The sequence below is a fragment of the Leopardus geoffroyi genome, chromosome D2 (assembly GCF_018350155.1).
Source record: "Leopardus geoffroyi isolate Oge1 chromosome D2, O.geoffroyi_Oge1_pat1.0, whole genome shotgun sequence".
Lineage (NCBI taxonomy): Eukaryota > Metazoa > Chordata > Mammalia > Carnivora > Felidae > Leopardus > Leopardus geoffroyi.
Genome location: NC_059334.1, coordinates 15483732 through 15499056, shown reverse-complemented (window position 1 = coordinate 15499056; position 15325 = coordinate 15483732). Strand labels below are relative to the sequence as shown.

At 40.9% G+C, this 15325-nt stretch overlaps 1 protein-coding gene across 4 annotated transcripts in view; it reads right to left on the bottom strand.

The window, feature by feature from the left end:
• The window catches only part of PCNX2 (pecanex 2), a 302310-nt gene that overhangs the window by 142075 nt on the left and 144910 nt on the right, over nt 1-15325 (bottom strand). For all 4 annotated transcript variants that reach the window (XM_045437338.1, XM_045437341.1, XM_045437340.1 and 1 more), the window contains exons 18-19: nt 9016-9108; nt 8053-8203 (exon numbers count right to left, since the gene is read on the bottom strand). In XM_045437338.1, coding sequence (XP_045293294.1) covers nt 8053-8203; nt 9016-9108 — 244 coding nt within the window. The remainder of the gene's footprint in view (nt 1-8052; nt 8204-9015; nt 9109-15325) is intronic.

Here is a 15325-nt window from a genome sequence, read left to right as displayed (position 1 = left end):
ATATACAATATAGTGATTCAACACTTCCATACATCACCCTGTGCTCATCACAAGTGCCCTCCTTCATCCCCATCACCTGTTTCCCCCATCCCCCCCCCCATCTCCCCTCTGGTAGCCATCAGTTTGTTCTCCATCATTAAGAGTCTGTTTCTTAATTTGTCTCTCTCTTTTCCCCCCTTTGCTCATTTGTTTTGCTTCCTAAATTCCACATATAAATGAAATCATGGTATTTGTCTTCCTCTGACTGATGCATTTCACTTAACAAAATACTCTCTAGATCCATCCATGTAATCGCAAATGGCAAGATTTCATTCCTTTTTATGGCTGAATTCCATTATCTATATCTATATCTATAGATATAGCATCTATTTATCTATATATATATATATAACACACATACATATATATATAGGCATATGTGTGTGTGTGTGTGTGTGTGTGTGTATATATGTAACATCTTTCTATTTCCATTCACCTATTGATAGATACTTGGGCTGATTCCATAATTTGGTTACCGTAAATAATGCTGATATAAACATAGGAGTTCATGTATCCCTTTGAATTCGTGTTTTTGTATTCTTTGGATAAATACCCAGTAGTGTGACTTGGGGGAACTCCACACTGTTTTCCACGTTGGCTGTACCAGTCTGCATTCCCACCAACAGTGCACAAGTGTTTCTTTTTCTCCATATCCTTACCAACACCAGTTGTCCCTTGAGTTGTTGATTTTAGCCATTCTGATAGGTGTGAAGTGATAGCTCATTGTGGTTTTGATTTGCATTTTCTTGATGATAAGTAATGTTGAGCACCTTTTCATGTGTCTGTTGGCCATCTGGATGTCTTCTTTGGAGAAATGTCTGTTCGTGTTTTTTGCCTATGTTGTAATCGTATTATTCTGTTTTGGGGTGTTGAGTTTTAGAAGTTCTATACATATTTTGCATACTAACCCTTTATCAGATATGTTATTTGCAAATCTCCTCTCCCATTCTGTAGGTTGCCTTTTAGTTTTGTTGATTGTTTCTTTCACTGTGCAGAAGCTTTTTATTTTGATGTGATCCCAATAGTTTAGTTTGGCTTTTGTTTCTCTTGCCTGAGAAAAAGTTCCTGTGACAGATGTCAAAGAGGTTACTGCCTGTGCTCTCTTCCAGGATTTTAATGATTTCAGGTCCCACATGTAGGTAGGTATTTAATCCACTTTTTAATTGATTTTTTCTGTATGGTGTAAGAAAGCGGTCCAGTTTCTTCCTTTTGCATGTAGCTGTCCAGTTTTCTCAACACCATTTGTTGAAGAGACTGTCTTTTTTCCCATTTGATATTCTCTCCTGCTTTGTCAAAGATTAATTGACCATATAATTATGGGTTTATTTCTGGGTTTTCTATTCTGTTCTAGTGATCTATGTGTCTGTTTTTGTGCCAGCACCATACTGTTTTGATTATTACAGCTTTGTCACATAACTTGAAGTCCAGAATTGTGATGCCTCCAGCTTTGCTCTTCCTTTTCAAGGTTGCTTTGGCTATTCGAGGCCTTTTGTGGTTCCATACAAGTTTCAGACTTATTTGTTGTAAGTTCTGTGGAAAATGCTGGTGGTATTTTAATAGGGATTGCATTACATGTGTAGATTGCTTTGGGTAGTATAGACATTTTAGCAATATTTGTTCTCCCAATCCGTGAGCATGGCATGTCTTTCCATTTCTTTGTGTCCTCTTGAATTTCTTTCGTCAGTGTTTTATAGTTTCAGAGTACAGGTCTTTCACCTCTTTGGTTAGGCTTATTCCCAGGTATCTTATTATTTTTGGTGCAGATGTAAATGGGATTGTTTTTCTTAATTTCTCCTTCTGCCACTTCATCATTAGTGTATACGAACACAGCAGATTTCCATACACTGATTTTGTATAATTGCAACTTTATTGAATTAATTTATCAGTTCTAGCAGGTTTTTTTGGGGGGTGGGTGGGTCTTTCTGGTTTTCTGTATATAGTATCACGTCATCTGCAAATAGTGAAAGTTTACTTCTTCCTTGCCGATGTGGATGCCTCTTATTTCTTTGTGTTATCTGATTGCTGTGCCTAGGACTTCCAGTACTATGCTGAATAAAAGTGTTAAGAGTGGACATCCTTATCTTGTTCCTGACCTTAGGGGAAAAAACTCTCAGTTCCATCCATTAAGGATGATATTAGCTATGGTTTTTTTTAATAAATGGCCTTTATTACAGTGAGCTATGTTCCCTCTAAACCTACTTTGTTGAGGGTTTTATCATGAATGGATGTTGTACTTTGTCAAATGCTTTTTCTGTGTCTATTGAAATGATCACATGGTTCTTATCCTTTCTCTTATTGATGGGATGTAGCACATTGATCAATTTGCGAATACTGAATGACTTTGGAACAAATCCCACTTAACCATGGTGAATGTTTTCTTTAATGCATTGTTGAATTTGGTTTGCTAGTATTTTGTTGAGGATTTTTGCATGTATGTGCATCAGGGATATTGGCTTATAGTTCTCTTTTTTTTTTTATCTAGTTTTGTATCAGGGTAATGTTGGCCTCATACAATGAATTTTGAAGTTTTCCTTCTTTTTCTCTTTTTGGAATAGTTTGAGAATGGTTATTAACTCCTCTTTAAATGTTTGGTAGAACTCACTTGTGAAGCCATCTGGTCCTAGACTTTTGCTTGTTGGGAGTTTTTTGATTAGTGATTCCATTCATTTGCTGGTTATAGGTCTGTTCAAATTTTCTATCTTCCTGTTTCAATTTTGGTAGTTTTTATGTTTCTAGGAATGTATCCATTTCTTCTAGGTTGTCCAATTTGTTGGTACATAGTTTTTCATAATATTCTCTTATTATTTTATTTGTATTTCTGTGATTATTGGTTGTTATTTTTCCTCCCTCATTTGTGACTTTGAGTCCTTTCTTCTTTTTCATGAGAAGTCTGGCTAGAAGATTGTAAATTATATTGATTTTTGTTTTCAGAGAACCAGCTCCTAGTTTCACTGACCTGCTCTATTGTATGTGTGTATGTGTGTGTGTGTGTGTGTGTGTGTGTGTGTGTGTGTTTAGTTTGATATCATTTATTTCTGCTCTTATCTTAATTATTTCCTTCCTTCTGCTTGTTTTAAGTTTTGTTTGTTGTCCTTTTTCTACCTCCTTCAGGTGTAAGGTTATGTTGTTTATTAGAGAGTTTTCTTGCTTCTTGAGATAGGCCTGTATTGCTATAAAGTTCCCTCTTAGAACCACTTTTGCTGTATCTCAGAGGTTTTGGACCATTGTGTTTCCATTTTCATTTGTTTCCAGGTACTTTTTAATTTCTTCTTTGATTTGCTTGACCCATTCATTATTTTGTAGCATGTTATTTAACCCCTATGTATTTGTGGTCTTTCCAAATTATTTCTTGCGGTTGACTCATAGTTGTATGGTGCTGTGTTGGAAAAGACGCATGGTATGACTTCAATCTTCCTTAATTTGTTGAGGCTGGTTTTGTGGGCTAATATATGATCTATTCTGGAGAACGCTCTGTGTGCACTTGAAAAGGATGTGTATTCTGCTGGTTTAGGATGGGATGTTCTGAAAATACCTGTTAAATCCATCTGCTCCAACGTGTTGTTCAAAACCATTGTTTCCTTGTTGATGTTCTATTTAAATGATCTGTCCCTTGCTGTACGTAGGGTGTTGAAGTCCCCTACTATCATTGTGTTATTACTGATTAGTTCCTTTATGTTTGTTATTAACTCTTTTATGCAGTTGGGTGCTCCTAGGTTGGATGTCTAAATATTTATAATTGTTATGTCTTCCCATTGGATTGTCCCCTTTATTGTGATATAATGCCCTTCTTTGTCTCTTGTTACAGTTTTCGTTTTAAAGCCTATTCTGCCCAATGTAAGTATTGCTACTCTGGCTTTCTTTTGACATCCATTTACAAGACAGATGTTTCTTCACCCCCTCACTTTCAATCTGTAGGTGTCTTTCACCTGGGTCTCCTGGAGGCAGCAGATAGACGGGTCTTGTTGTTGTTGTTTTTATCCATTCTGTCTTTTGATTGCAGCATTTAGTCTCTTTATGTTCAAATTAGTTATTGAAAGATAGGTATTTAGTGACATTAAATAAATCAAGTTTTCAAGTAGATCCAACTTCTGACTCTTTTACAACAGTGGCCTATCAATGAAGTCATTTGTCTGGAATTACCATCATAATTCAGGATAATTTGTTTTATTTTCTAAAAATACAATGCTCCTTAAACATGTGGTCTTAGAAGCTCCATACTTGACTAACATGATGTCATCTGTAGTGCTGTCTACTTAGTTATCTTGTTATTTTCAGCATGATTCACTTAGACTAGTGGGGGATAGAGAAGGAAAATACCCACCTTACATACCCATTAATACATCAGTTATAACGACATCACCACTATGGCTCAACTGTACTATGAGTGATAAAACTTTATTCTTTTAGCTCCAATATTGGTGAAACATCTTGTTGGGACTAGTATGGGATAAAGTTTACTTAAATTAGTCTCGAAAGTGAAGAACTGAATTGGCTAAACAATACATTTCAATTTACAGGCCTCAACTTGAGCCGTAATCTGAATTTTGTATCAAAATTTATTTTGTATCTCCAAGTAGTTTTGTATGGCAAGTAAAATTATGTTATCAGAGGTATGCAGAAAGGAAAGTAAACTGAGAGAAAGTATACCCAGCAAGGTTGAAGTCTGTTCTAGCAAACAGAGGGCTGATGACATGTCAGTGCAGTGCAGTTCAGGAGAGACACTTCTGCGCCCAGCACCACGGGGAGCAGTGAAGGACCAGCATGAGCAAGTGGGTATGTCGCTCACAGTCACTGCAGAGAATGTTATGGAAAGGGCGGTTCACGGGCACAGTCAGGAAGTTAGTCCTACTCCAGGGGGTCAGGGAAAGACTTCTGGACGGTTTGAGTTTTGAGTTTGTCGTTTGTTTGTTTTGAGAGAGAGAGAGAGAGCAGGATGGGCAGAGAGAGATGGAAGGAAAGAGAAAGTCCTGCCGAGCCTGATGTGGGGCTCCAGCCCACGAACGGTGAGCTCGTGACCTGAGCCAAAATCAAGAGTCGGATGCTCAACCCACTGAGCCACCAGGGTGCTCCTGGAGGGACTGACTTTTAAACAGACACCTGAAAGATGAGTTAGTGGTGCGAGTCCAGTGATGCTTGAAAAAGCATCACAGGCAAAGGGAGCAGCAAGGGGGCGGTCAGAGAATGGGGTGTATTTGAGAAACCACGAGAAGGCCCAGAATTCAGCGTGGCGAGTCTGTCTCAATCCAGGGATGGAAGCAAGCTTCGCAGAGCTGGCATTAGACTACGGCCTGTCGGATTTTGCGGGACCTACCACAGCGACGTGGCCCTGCTGGGCAACAATGACGGCAGCAACATGTGGTCTCAGGGCCGCATACGAACTGCACACGATCAGCCTGCTAGACCGAGAGCTGACGGGGGAGCAGAAAGAGCACCCCACCGAGTAAGATGCCCTGGGTTCTTTCTGGTCACTCACTGGCCACAGACTTGCTGGGACCCTTGAGGTCTGTGGGCTTCAGCTTCCTCCTAGGTAAAGGGTGGGGCGGGATTCTACAAACTCGGAGACAGGGAGAGTACATACATCTCATCTCCCATGCCGATTCAGTGTCTGCCTCTGGCCCAGGTTTAGGCTTGTTCTCAGCGATGTCTGCCGTGGGATTAGGGGACTCCAGTGGTAGGCCACAGACCTGCCGCCCTTCTCTGCTCGACCTTCTCTTCCAGTAATAGTATTCTGTGATCCAATGAGAAGATTTGAGCACGGTTTTCACATTAAAAGGTATACGGTTTGGGGCGCCTGGGTGGCTCAGTCAGTTGGGCGTCTGACTTCGGCTCAGGTCATGATCTCACAGTTCGTGGGTTTGAGCCCCGCATCGGGCTCTGTGCTGACAGCTCGGAGCCTGGAGCCTGTTCCGGATTCCGTGTCTCCCTCTCTCTCTGACCCTCCCCTGTTCACGCTCTGTCTCTGTCTCAAGAATAAATAAACATTAAAAAAAAAAAAAAAAAAAAGGTATACAGTAGGTCTGAATTTCCTGGGCATGTTTTTTCTTGTTAGTAGGAGACATAAAGAGCAAAAGACCTAAAAGGCAGAAGGCCAGGAAGAAGAGGCAAGGAAAGTCGGGATCTGGATGATACGAAAATGAGTAATAGCTTTTCAACGAGTTCATACCATCATATTTTAAATATTTGGATTTTCCTTCTAACACACGTAATTTTGAAATGCAATCTGTTCTTCATTATATGCCTAATTTGTCAAGTCTATTACTCTTGGCTAGATTTCAGGTGGCTTATAAACAGCTCATGCAGGCAAGGGAGAAACAGCCACAGAGCTTCTGCCTGAGCCTGTGCTAACAGACGTGAACCCCCAGCCCCCCATTACAGGACAGACGCCCAGGCCCGCCTGCTCACTCATCCCTCAAAGAGGAGACATCAACATACAAACACGTTCACGTTACCTGGGCTTGAATCATGTGCTGAAAAGGTCATGAAGGGGCTCCTGGGTGGCTCAGTCAGTTGGGCATCTGACTTCGGCTCAGGTCATGATCTCACAGCTCATGAGTTCAAGCCCCGTGTCAGGCTCTGTGCTGACAGCTCAGAGCCTGAAGCCTGCTTTGGATTCTGTGTCTCCCCTCGCTCTCTGCCCCTCCCCCGCTTGTGCACATGCTCTCCCCCCGCCAAAATAAATAAAATTTTAAAAATGGCCCATGCAGGTTTAAAATACTATGCATTTAAGTAGCACCTAGAATGTAACAGAACATTTAAAATGTGTGTGTGTGTGTGTGTGTGTGTGTGTGTATAGATCAAATATATTAAGCTTGACCCTTAAGCTAGCTGCCCCTGTTGCATGTTGAGAAAAGCAAGTCTCTGAGGGCAGAGCGCTCACGTGACCCTTCTCCACCCCCTAAACCCTATATGCACAGCAGACCCTCAATGCCGTATTTTTCCACTAAACAATCTACAATTTTCCTGATCTGGCTGTTTCAGATTAAGGCAGCTCCACATACCCACCCAGAGATGTTCCTTGAAGAAATGCTCTCAACAGCACCTGAAGTGATTCTTCTGTTTCTTCATTTTGAAATTATCTCGCCCCCCTTTCCCTCTGTCATACCAGTCCACCAAAGTTACTGCTAACTAATCTGGGGAGTCCAATGCATCCCTGCAGGTCAGCCAGTCTTGGCTCTGCTCACATACCCCTGTGCCTGGACAGGGTGACAATGAGATATCTCCCTCTACAACAGAGGCGTTACAACGGGCTACAACGTTCTGCACAGAATTACCAGCACTAGCTGGTTATAAACGACAGCTACGGTCTGTGACCTGTAACTTCAATGTGTCTGAAAATGGGGATAAATCCAGTCCTTCCGCCATCTGTGGGATCACAGAGCAAGGGAAGAGCTACGAGAGAAATTCCTGAGAGACTTCTTATCTAGAAGCTAGTGGCACGGCCTGGATTACCAGGCTGTTGCATGCCTGTGACCGGAAACAGCCCTGAGAACAGCTGAGTCCATCAAGTATGGGTGTGGGTCAAGTGAAGCAAAATTCAAGGGGTCAGAGGTCCAAAGATTCAGAGGTTTGGGCTACATCCCTGCCCCACTCTCACCCCAAACACTTTGTGGAGGATGGGAGGGCAGTAAAGTGATGTTCTTCCTGGTCCCGGGTCAACTCAAGCTGGAACAGCATAATCTTCAGGTCTGAATAATGGTAATTAATTTTCCCCACTACTAACAACCGCTTACTATTTTTATAAAACACAGTTCTAATTCACTCCCCTTCAACTTTCTCGTTCTGGGGGAGACACTGCATACTCTAAGGTACACGCTCTCCTTTTTTTTTTTTTTTTATTGTGGTAAAATAGATATAATGTAACATCTGCCATTGTAACGGTCCTTAAGTGTGCAGTCGTGTGGCATTCAGCACATTCACATTGGTTGCACACACTCTCTGCTGTAACAGTACCTTCCACTACATCGTTTTTTGTTGTTTTGTTTTGTTTTTTTTAATGAGGGATAGATTACTGACCTCTCACTTCCCGCTGCTGATATTCTTTGTTTTTAAGAACGGGGTGTGAAATCCACATCCACGGATGGTGCTTGCGGAGCTGAGGAAGCATATAATGGGTCACAAACCCCACCGAGCCAGCCAGGGCAAACAGCACGACACTGAGAAATGGCTGTGATACAAGAGGACAAATGTCACGGTTTAGCCTCGCAGGACAGGGGAGGGGTGTCCATGAATATCACGTAACACTGCCGGCCTTCCCCTCTTCCCTCTAACAGAACAGAGAGGCAACCCCGGGCTTGTTTCTGAAAATTTCTTCCATACAAAACCACCCTGTATTGGGAGCCCCTAAGAAGCGGGGTGGAGAGCTGGCCTACTAAGTTCAGAGGCCAAGGGAACTCTGCCCTTTAGATTTTGTTACTGTTGTTTTTAAAAGAAGAGGCGGAGAGTAACAAACGTAGCTAACAGACGTTCCTTGTTGGAAAGAGAGCTCCTAAGTGTGTAATACTTTTATATGGAGACAGTAACTGTCTGTTGGAACCTCAGGCCAGAATCCCCACCTAGAGCCCTCCACTTTTGTTTTTCTACCTGAAAACCATGTTCCCAAACGCCTTCTGGCTTAGGGACCTCGGTCTCCCTCCTGATATGGTAATGCCTTCAGTCCTGCTCCTGGCAGTGAGCCGTAGGCCTGTCTTACCACCGCGGGGTTCTAGGACATGCGCTGTTACTCTAGCAAATAATACGGCTCCCCAGATGCCGGAGGACAAGGGATAAAACACTTGAACCCAATCTGCAGTGTGAACCGAATCTCATCTGGGACGTAATTCTTCACAGCACAATAGCCACGTTCCTTAAACCTCTCAGCTGGTGTTGTGTTTTCCTCTCCTGGCTCTACTACCCTGACGATGCCCTGGAGTCCCACAGCCGGCTCTGTTATTAGGGAGAATAAGGGGGCAGGGAGTATAAAGCCGAAGGGATACGTACTCGCAAGGACAGGAACACAGTGCTGGCACTGACTGCAAATGACAGAACGGCAGCCACTGAGCAGATAATGAGATCCGATTTTAAGATATCCTTCTGCAAAGAGAGAACCAATTGTAAAGTCTGCTCTTTGTTTCTCTCCGTAACTCTGTAGTCACCAGGTAAGTCAGCAGACAGATACCGACTCTGGATAACCCACTCTTCAAGCACATCACCTACCTGGTATGTTCCCAGGGGCACACCCTGGGTGGACCACCAGGAAGAACAAGGCAAAGGGTGGGGAATGGGGAATGCACACTGTGAGGTTAGCCTACATCTGCTAACCACGGCAGGAAAAAAAGCGTTCCGCATGTATAGGAGGCATAAGGTTCTTCCCTACGAACACAGGCCAAAGACAAGATGTCATGGTCTGATGAAGGAGGGTGAAGTGCTCATGATCTCTACTTGGCTTTAGCATGCTTATATGCATGCTGTTGGCCAAACAGAAGCCTCTGACACATTTGCTTATTTTTTTAAAAAAAAAAACATTTTTTTACTGTTCATTTTTTGAGAGAGAGGGAGACAGAGCACAGGCGGGTGAGGAACACAGAGAGAGGGAGCCACAGAATCCAAAGCAGGCTCCAGGCTCCGAGCTGTCAGCACAGAGCCCGACGCGGGGCTCCAGCCCACGAACTGCGAGATCATGACCTGAGCCGAAGTTAGACGCTTAATCGACCGAGCCACCCGGGCATCCCTGCTTATTTCTTTGGTCCAGAACAGATTTCACATTTTAATTCACCAGTCAGATTGGGTTAAGGCCACCTCCAAATAATTTAAATATACACATACTATTGGCACATATGCAGAAAATGAAATGTTAGTAAGTTGCTGATAACTTCCCTTTGCATAAAATTGTGGCGTGAGCAGGGTCTCGGGAAAACAAAGCAAAGTTAGGCCAAAGAACGTCATTAATCCTGCAGCTATATGGAGAATGGACTAAGATACATCTTAGAGATATAAAGGACCATCACATTTTTTTCTGTCTACAGAGGCCAGTTTGCTACAGTTCACAATTATTGAACATTTTGAGGTGTCACACAGTTACCTGAAAACTCTAAACCCTCATTATAAATATATTAATATCTCATATTGAAAAGGAATTATGCCTCTTAGATAATTGTTTATCCACCAGAAACCTGTATCTCTGTATGTCTGTTTCCCTACAACCCTTTTCTTTTTTTTTTTTTTTTTTCTTTTCTGGTTTTTAAAACGAAAATGTGGAGTTTTTGCAAATCACACTACTGGCTTTCTGACTGAATTAACACCCAAAGTGATAGGAAGGAGTCAGAAAGGCAGTTTAAATGGAGCAATAATGACCTGGAACCATCTGATGGAAAAGTCAACATGGCTTGGTTAAAGCAACTAATCATACAGGGAAGAGATAACAGTCTCAGCATCAATTCATCAATTATCTGCTAAAGTTGTTTTACAATTCACGTGCAGGTATTAAATATGGGAGCAATTGTATAGTGATAAACTAAATTCTAGATTTATTCTTAGTAATGGTAAGAATAATATGGTAAAAAAATGGTAAGAATCCCCCTGATTTTTTGGGCAGAGCAAATCACAATGATTTTTTAGTCGGAATCCTCATAAAACTTTTATAATCACAGGATTTTCATCAAAACTTTACTATGAATAAACGGACAAAATTCAGGTAACTCCTTGCATTCCAAAGATTTACAAAAGGCCAGTCCTTCCCAGAGGAAAGATCTATAACTCACTGACTCTTCAGGCTATGAAGATAAGTGAATTTTTCCTTCCTCTTTTATACTGACATGGTTTTATGTCATTTAAAAATTACTGAATGCTTGTATGGAAACCAATTTGCCAATAAATTTCATGTTTGAATGAATGAATGAATGAATGAATGAATGAATAAATAAATGAATAACTGAATGCTTAGGCGCTTGGGTGGCTCAGTCAGTTAAGTATCCAACTTCAGCACAGGTCATGATCTCCCGGTTCCATGAGTTCAAGCCCCACATTGGGCTCTGTGCTGTCAGTGTGGAGCCTGCTTCGGATCTTCTGTCTCCCTCTCTCCCCCTCCCCCACTTGAGTGTGTGTGTGCATGTGTGTGTGTGTTTGCCCTCTTCCTCTCTCTCAAAAATAAACATTAAAGAATTTATTCTAATTACTGAATCCTTATCCGAAAGGAAGATAAACATTTTCCCAAATATTCTAACTGAAAAGTAAGTCTTATCTATAACTGACCAACCATCCTTGCCTAAAGGCAAAATAGTGGGCCATGAGGGCAGCTGGTGAGGGGAGGAGGCTTACATTTCTAGGTTTCTTAAAGCAAGAGAATGAGCTCTGATTATTGGTGTTTTTTTCACAGTTGGATGATATATAGGAATTCTACTGATTTTAGTCTTTATTTACAAAAATGTTCCTCCTGCCCATTTCTTTCCTGTATTGTTATTTTTATTTTTTTAAGTTAGAGAGAGAGAGAGCAAGAGAGGGAGACAGAGAGAGAGGAAGAGGGAGAGAAACAGAGAGAGAGAGAGAGAGAGAGAGAGAGAGAGAGAGAGAGCGCACCTGTGCAGGAGCTGGGGAGGGGCAGAGAGAGAGAGAAAGAGAGAATGTTAAGCAGGTTCCATGCTCATCATGGAGCCTGATGTGGGGCTCAATCCCACAACCCTGGAATCATGACCTGAGCTGAAATCAAGACAGAGCCACCCAGGTGCCTCCGTATTGTTAGCTTTATTCTTTTTTTTTTAAATTAAAAACATTTTTTATGTTTATTTTTGAGAGAGAGACAGAGACAGAGACAGAACACGAGCAGGGGAGGGTCAGAGAGAGAGGGAGACACAGAATCTGAAGCAGGCTCCAGGCTCTGAGCTGTCAGCACAGAGCCCGACGTGGGGCTTGAACTCACGAACCACTAGATCATGACTTGAGCCAAAGTCTGAGGCTTAACCAACTGAGCCACCCAAATGCCCCTCTATTGTTATTTTGAACAACTTTCTTGAGGTGTGACTGACATACAAAACCCCTGCACATACATAAAGTGTACCATTTGATGAGTTTTGACACGTGGATATCCCCATGAAAACCACAACCACAATGAAAATAAGTAGCACAGCCATGCTGCCCTAAAGTTTCCTCTCCCGGCCTTTTCTAACCTACACCCCCTTTTCTCCTCTGTCTGGAGACAACCACTGATCTGCAACATCTCAGTGGTTTATTTCCTTCCCTGGAATGCGATATAAATTTACTTGGAAATGCAATAGATCTAGAAGAGGCAAAACAACTTTGAAAAGAACAAAGTTGGAGGATATGCAATATCTGATTTGAAGACGTATTACAAAGCTGCAGGAATCAGGCCTTGAGGGTATTGGCATAAAGTATACATCTTGATCAAGAGAACAGAACAAAGAGCCCAGACATAGACGAAAACATACACAGTCAATGGATTTTAAACAAAAGTGACAATGTGAAAAAACACCTTTCCTCTAAATGAGGGGAAGGATAATTCTTTCCACAAATGGAATGGGGAAAAAAAACAGAAAACAAAACAAAACAAAAAAACACCTTGACATTTACTTCACATCACACATAAAACCTAAGTCAACGTGCATTATAAACGTAACAAACTGTTACATTTCTCAAAGAAGACATAAGAGGAAATCTTAGTGACCTTGGGTTTAGCAAAGCTTTCCCAAACAAAACACTGAAAAGTGGAACTTTAAAGGGAAAAAAACAGTTATTCAATTGGAGTTCAGGAACATTTAAACCAGCTGTTCTTCAAAATACATTGTTATAAAATGAAAAGGCAAGCCAAGACTGAGAAAAGTAGTTGCAAAACACACACTGCATCTGTAATACATAAAAGCTTCACAAACCAATAGCAAGAAGCCAAACAATTCCCCCACCCCCCTCCCAGCTGCAAACCCACAAAGTTTTGAGCAGACTCTTCAGCAAAGGCAATGGCAAATGGTGATTATTGAGCTTTTCAAGCTAGTGCTAATTAATGAAACCACAGACCACTGTGTTAATACTGGTGAAAGTAACATTAGCAAAAGAAAAAGGTTCCCTCTTTCCCTACAGCCACCAAAACCCAGATATTATGCTGCTCCAAAAATTGTATTCCGGAAAATGTACTTTTCCTTAGAAATTTTTATACATGTGCCTTTACAAAGAGTATGAAATGCAGCAGATTTTTTTTTTAATTTTTTATGTTTATTTATTTTTGAGAGGGAGACACACACACACACACACACACACACACACACACACACACACAGAGTGTGAGCAGGGGAGGGGCAGAGAGAGAGGGAGACACACAATCTGAAACGGGCTCCAGGCTCTGAGCTGTCAGCACAGAGCCCGATGTGGAGCTTGAACTCACAAACTGCAAGATCACGACCTGAGCTGAAGTCGCACACTTAACTGACTGAGCCACCCAGGTACCCCGAAATGCAGCAGATTTTTATAAACATATTTGTTCAGTGACACAACGCTACTTACTAACACACAACTATAATTCTTACGAGCACCACTGTTTCATGGGTGCCTTTAAATGCAGTACAGTGCAGCAAACGTGAAAATATTATTTTTGAAAAGGAATCTTGAAAACACCTAGTCATCAGAGATTGTTGTTGTCTCCTATGAAAGTAGCATGAAACACTGTAATAAGTTTTTAATTTTGGGTTTCTTACTAAATAATTTTTGCTCATGTATTTATTTTTTTTTTAAACTGATTTAAACTGATTTAAGACACTGTTTTATTTATTTATTTATTTTTTTTTTTTTTTAAATTTTTTTTTTCAACGTTTATTTATTTTTGGGACAGAGAGAGACAGAGCATGAACGGGGGAGGGGCAGAGAGACAGGGAGACACAGAATCGGAAACAGGCTCCAGGCTCTGAGCCATCAGCCCAGAGCCCGACGCGGGGCTCGAACTCATGGACTGCGAGATCGTGACCTAGCTGAAGTCGGACGCTTAACCGACTGCGCCACCCAGGCGCCCCTAATTTTTGCTCATTTAAATACACATTATACAGGGCGCCTGGGTAGATCAGTTGGTTAAGTGTCAGACTTTGGCTCAGGTCATCTCGGAGTTCGGGGGTTCGAGCTCTGTGTCGGGCTCTGTGCTGACAGCTCAGAGCCTGGAGCCTGCTTCAGATTCTGTGTCTCCCTCTCTTTTTGCCCCTCCCCACTCGTGCTCTGTTTCTCTCTCTCTCTCTCAAAAACAAATAAACATTAATTTTTTAAATAAACAAATAAAAATTAGAGTATGAAACATCTGAGAAAAATGCAAATTTAGAACATCTCTGCAAATTTTTAGTATGAATTAACATTTCCATTATAGGATAACATAATATTGCAGCACTCTAGGACACAGAGAAGAAAGGGAATCGATTATTCATGATCATTGCATCCTGACACTAACAATATTAGCATTTTTATGCTTTCTGGTTCAGTATTTTTGCCTGCGAATGCTGAGGCACGGTTCTAGCTGTAATCATGATGTATATTATGATTATACATCATACATATACATATATACATTATACGTATTACCTATGCATAGCTTATGAAGGTCTTAGTGTGCATATAATTTTTTATCTTTTTCAACTGTACTTTCTTTTGTAAGCACTACATATATGTATATTATCGTATAGACTTACTAATAGCCACTTACCAGCGAACTAATTTTCCATCTTGTGATGACCCATACACGTACACATACAAACAGTGCCATAGTGGACACTTAAAATATTACGTTCATGACTGAAAGGGAATATGCTGTATTTAGTGCAAGCATTCCCCAACTGTTAGGTTCTGGGTTATCTTCCATTTTTTACCATGAATGAATTATGCTGCAGTCATGATCTTGATGTACCTAAATCTTTTTTTCATATTTTGAATTCATCCTTTAGACCACCTCTGATAAATCGACTTCTTATAGGTGATGAATTTTAGAATTCTTGATAAATTATGCTTTTCCAGATGATTGTAATAATTTACACAAATACAAACAATGTCTAAGAAATCTCATCTTGTCCCAGTTGGCAATATCATTAATTTATCCTGTGCTGATTGAGTGGACAAAAAACAAAAAAAAAAACATACAAAAAAAAGCTCTCTTACTTTAATCTGTATTTCTTTCTTTATAAGAAGGATAAATATGGTTCTCACAATTACTTCTAAATATTTTGTCCCTAAAGTGAAATACATATACTGATATCATTTGCTTATAGAGTTTTAACAATTAAAGTGTGAGTTGTTGGTAGAAGAAAGATATTTAACTTTTATCAAATTTGTATTG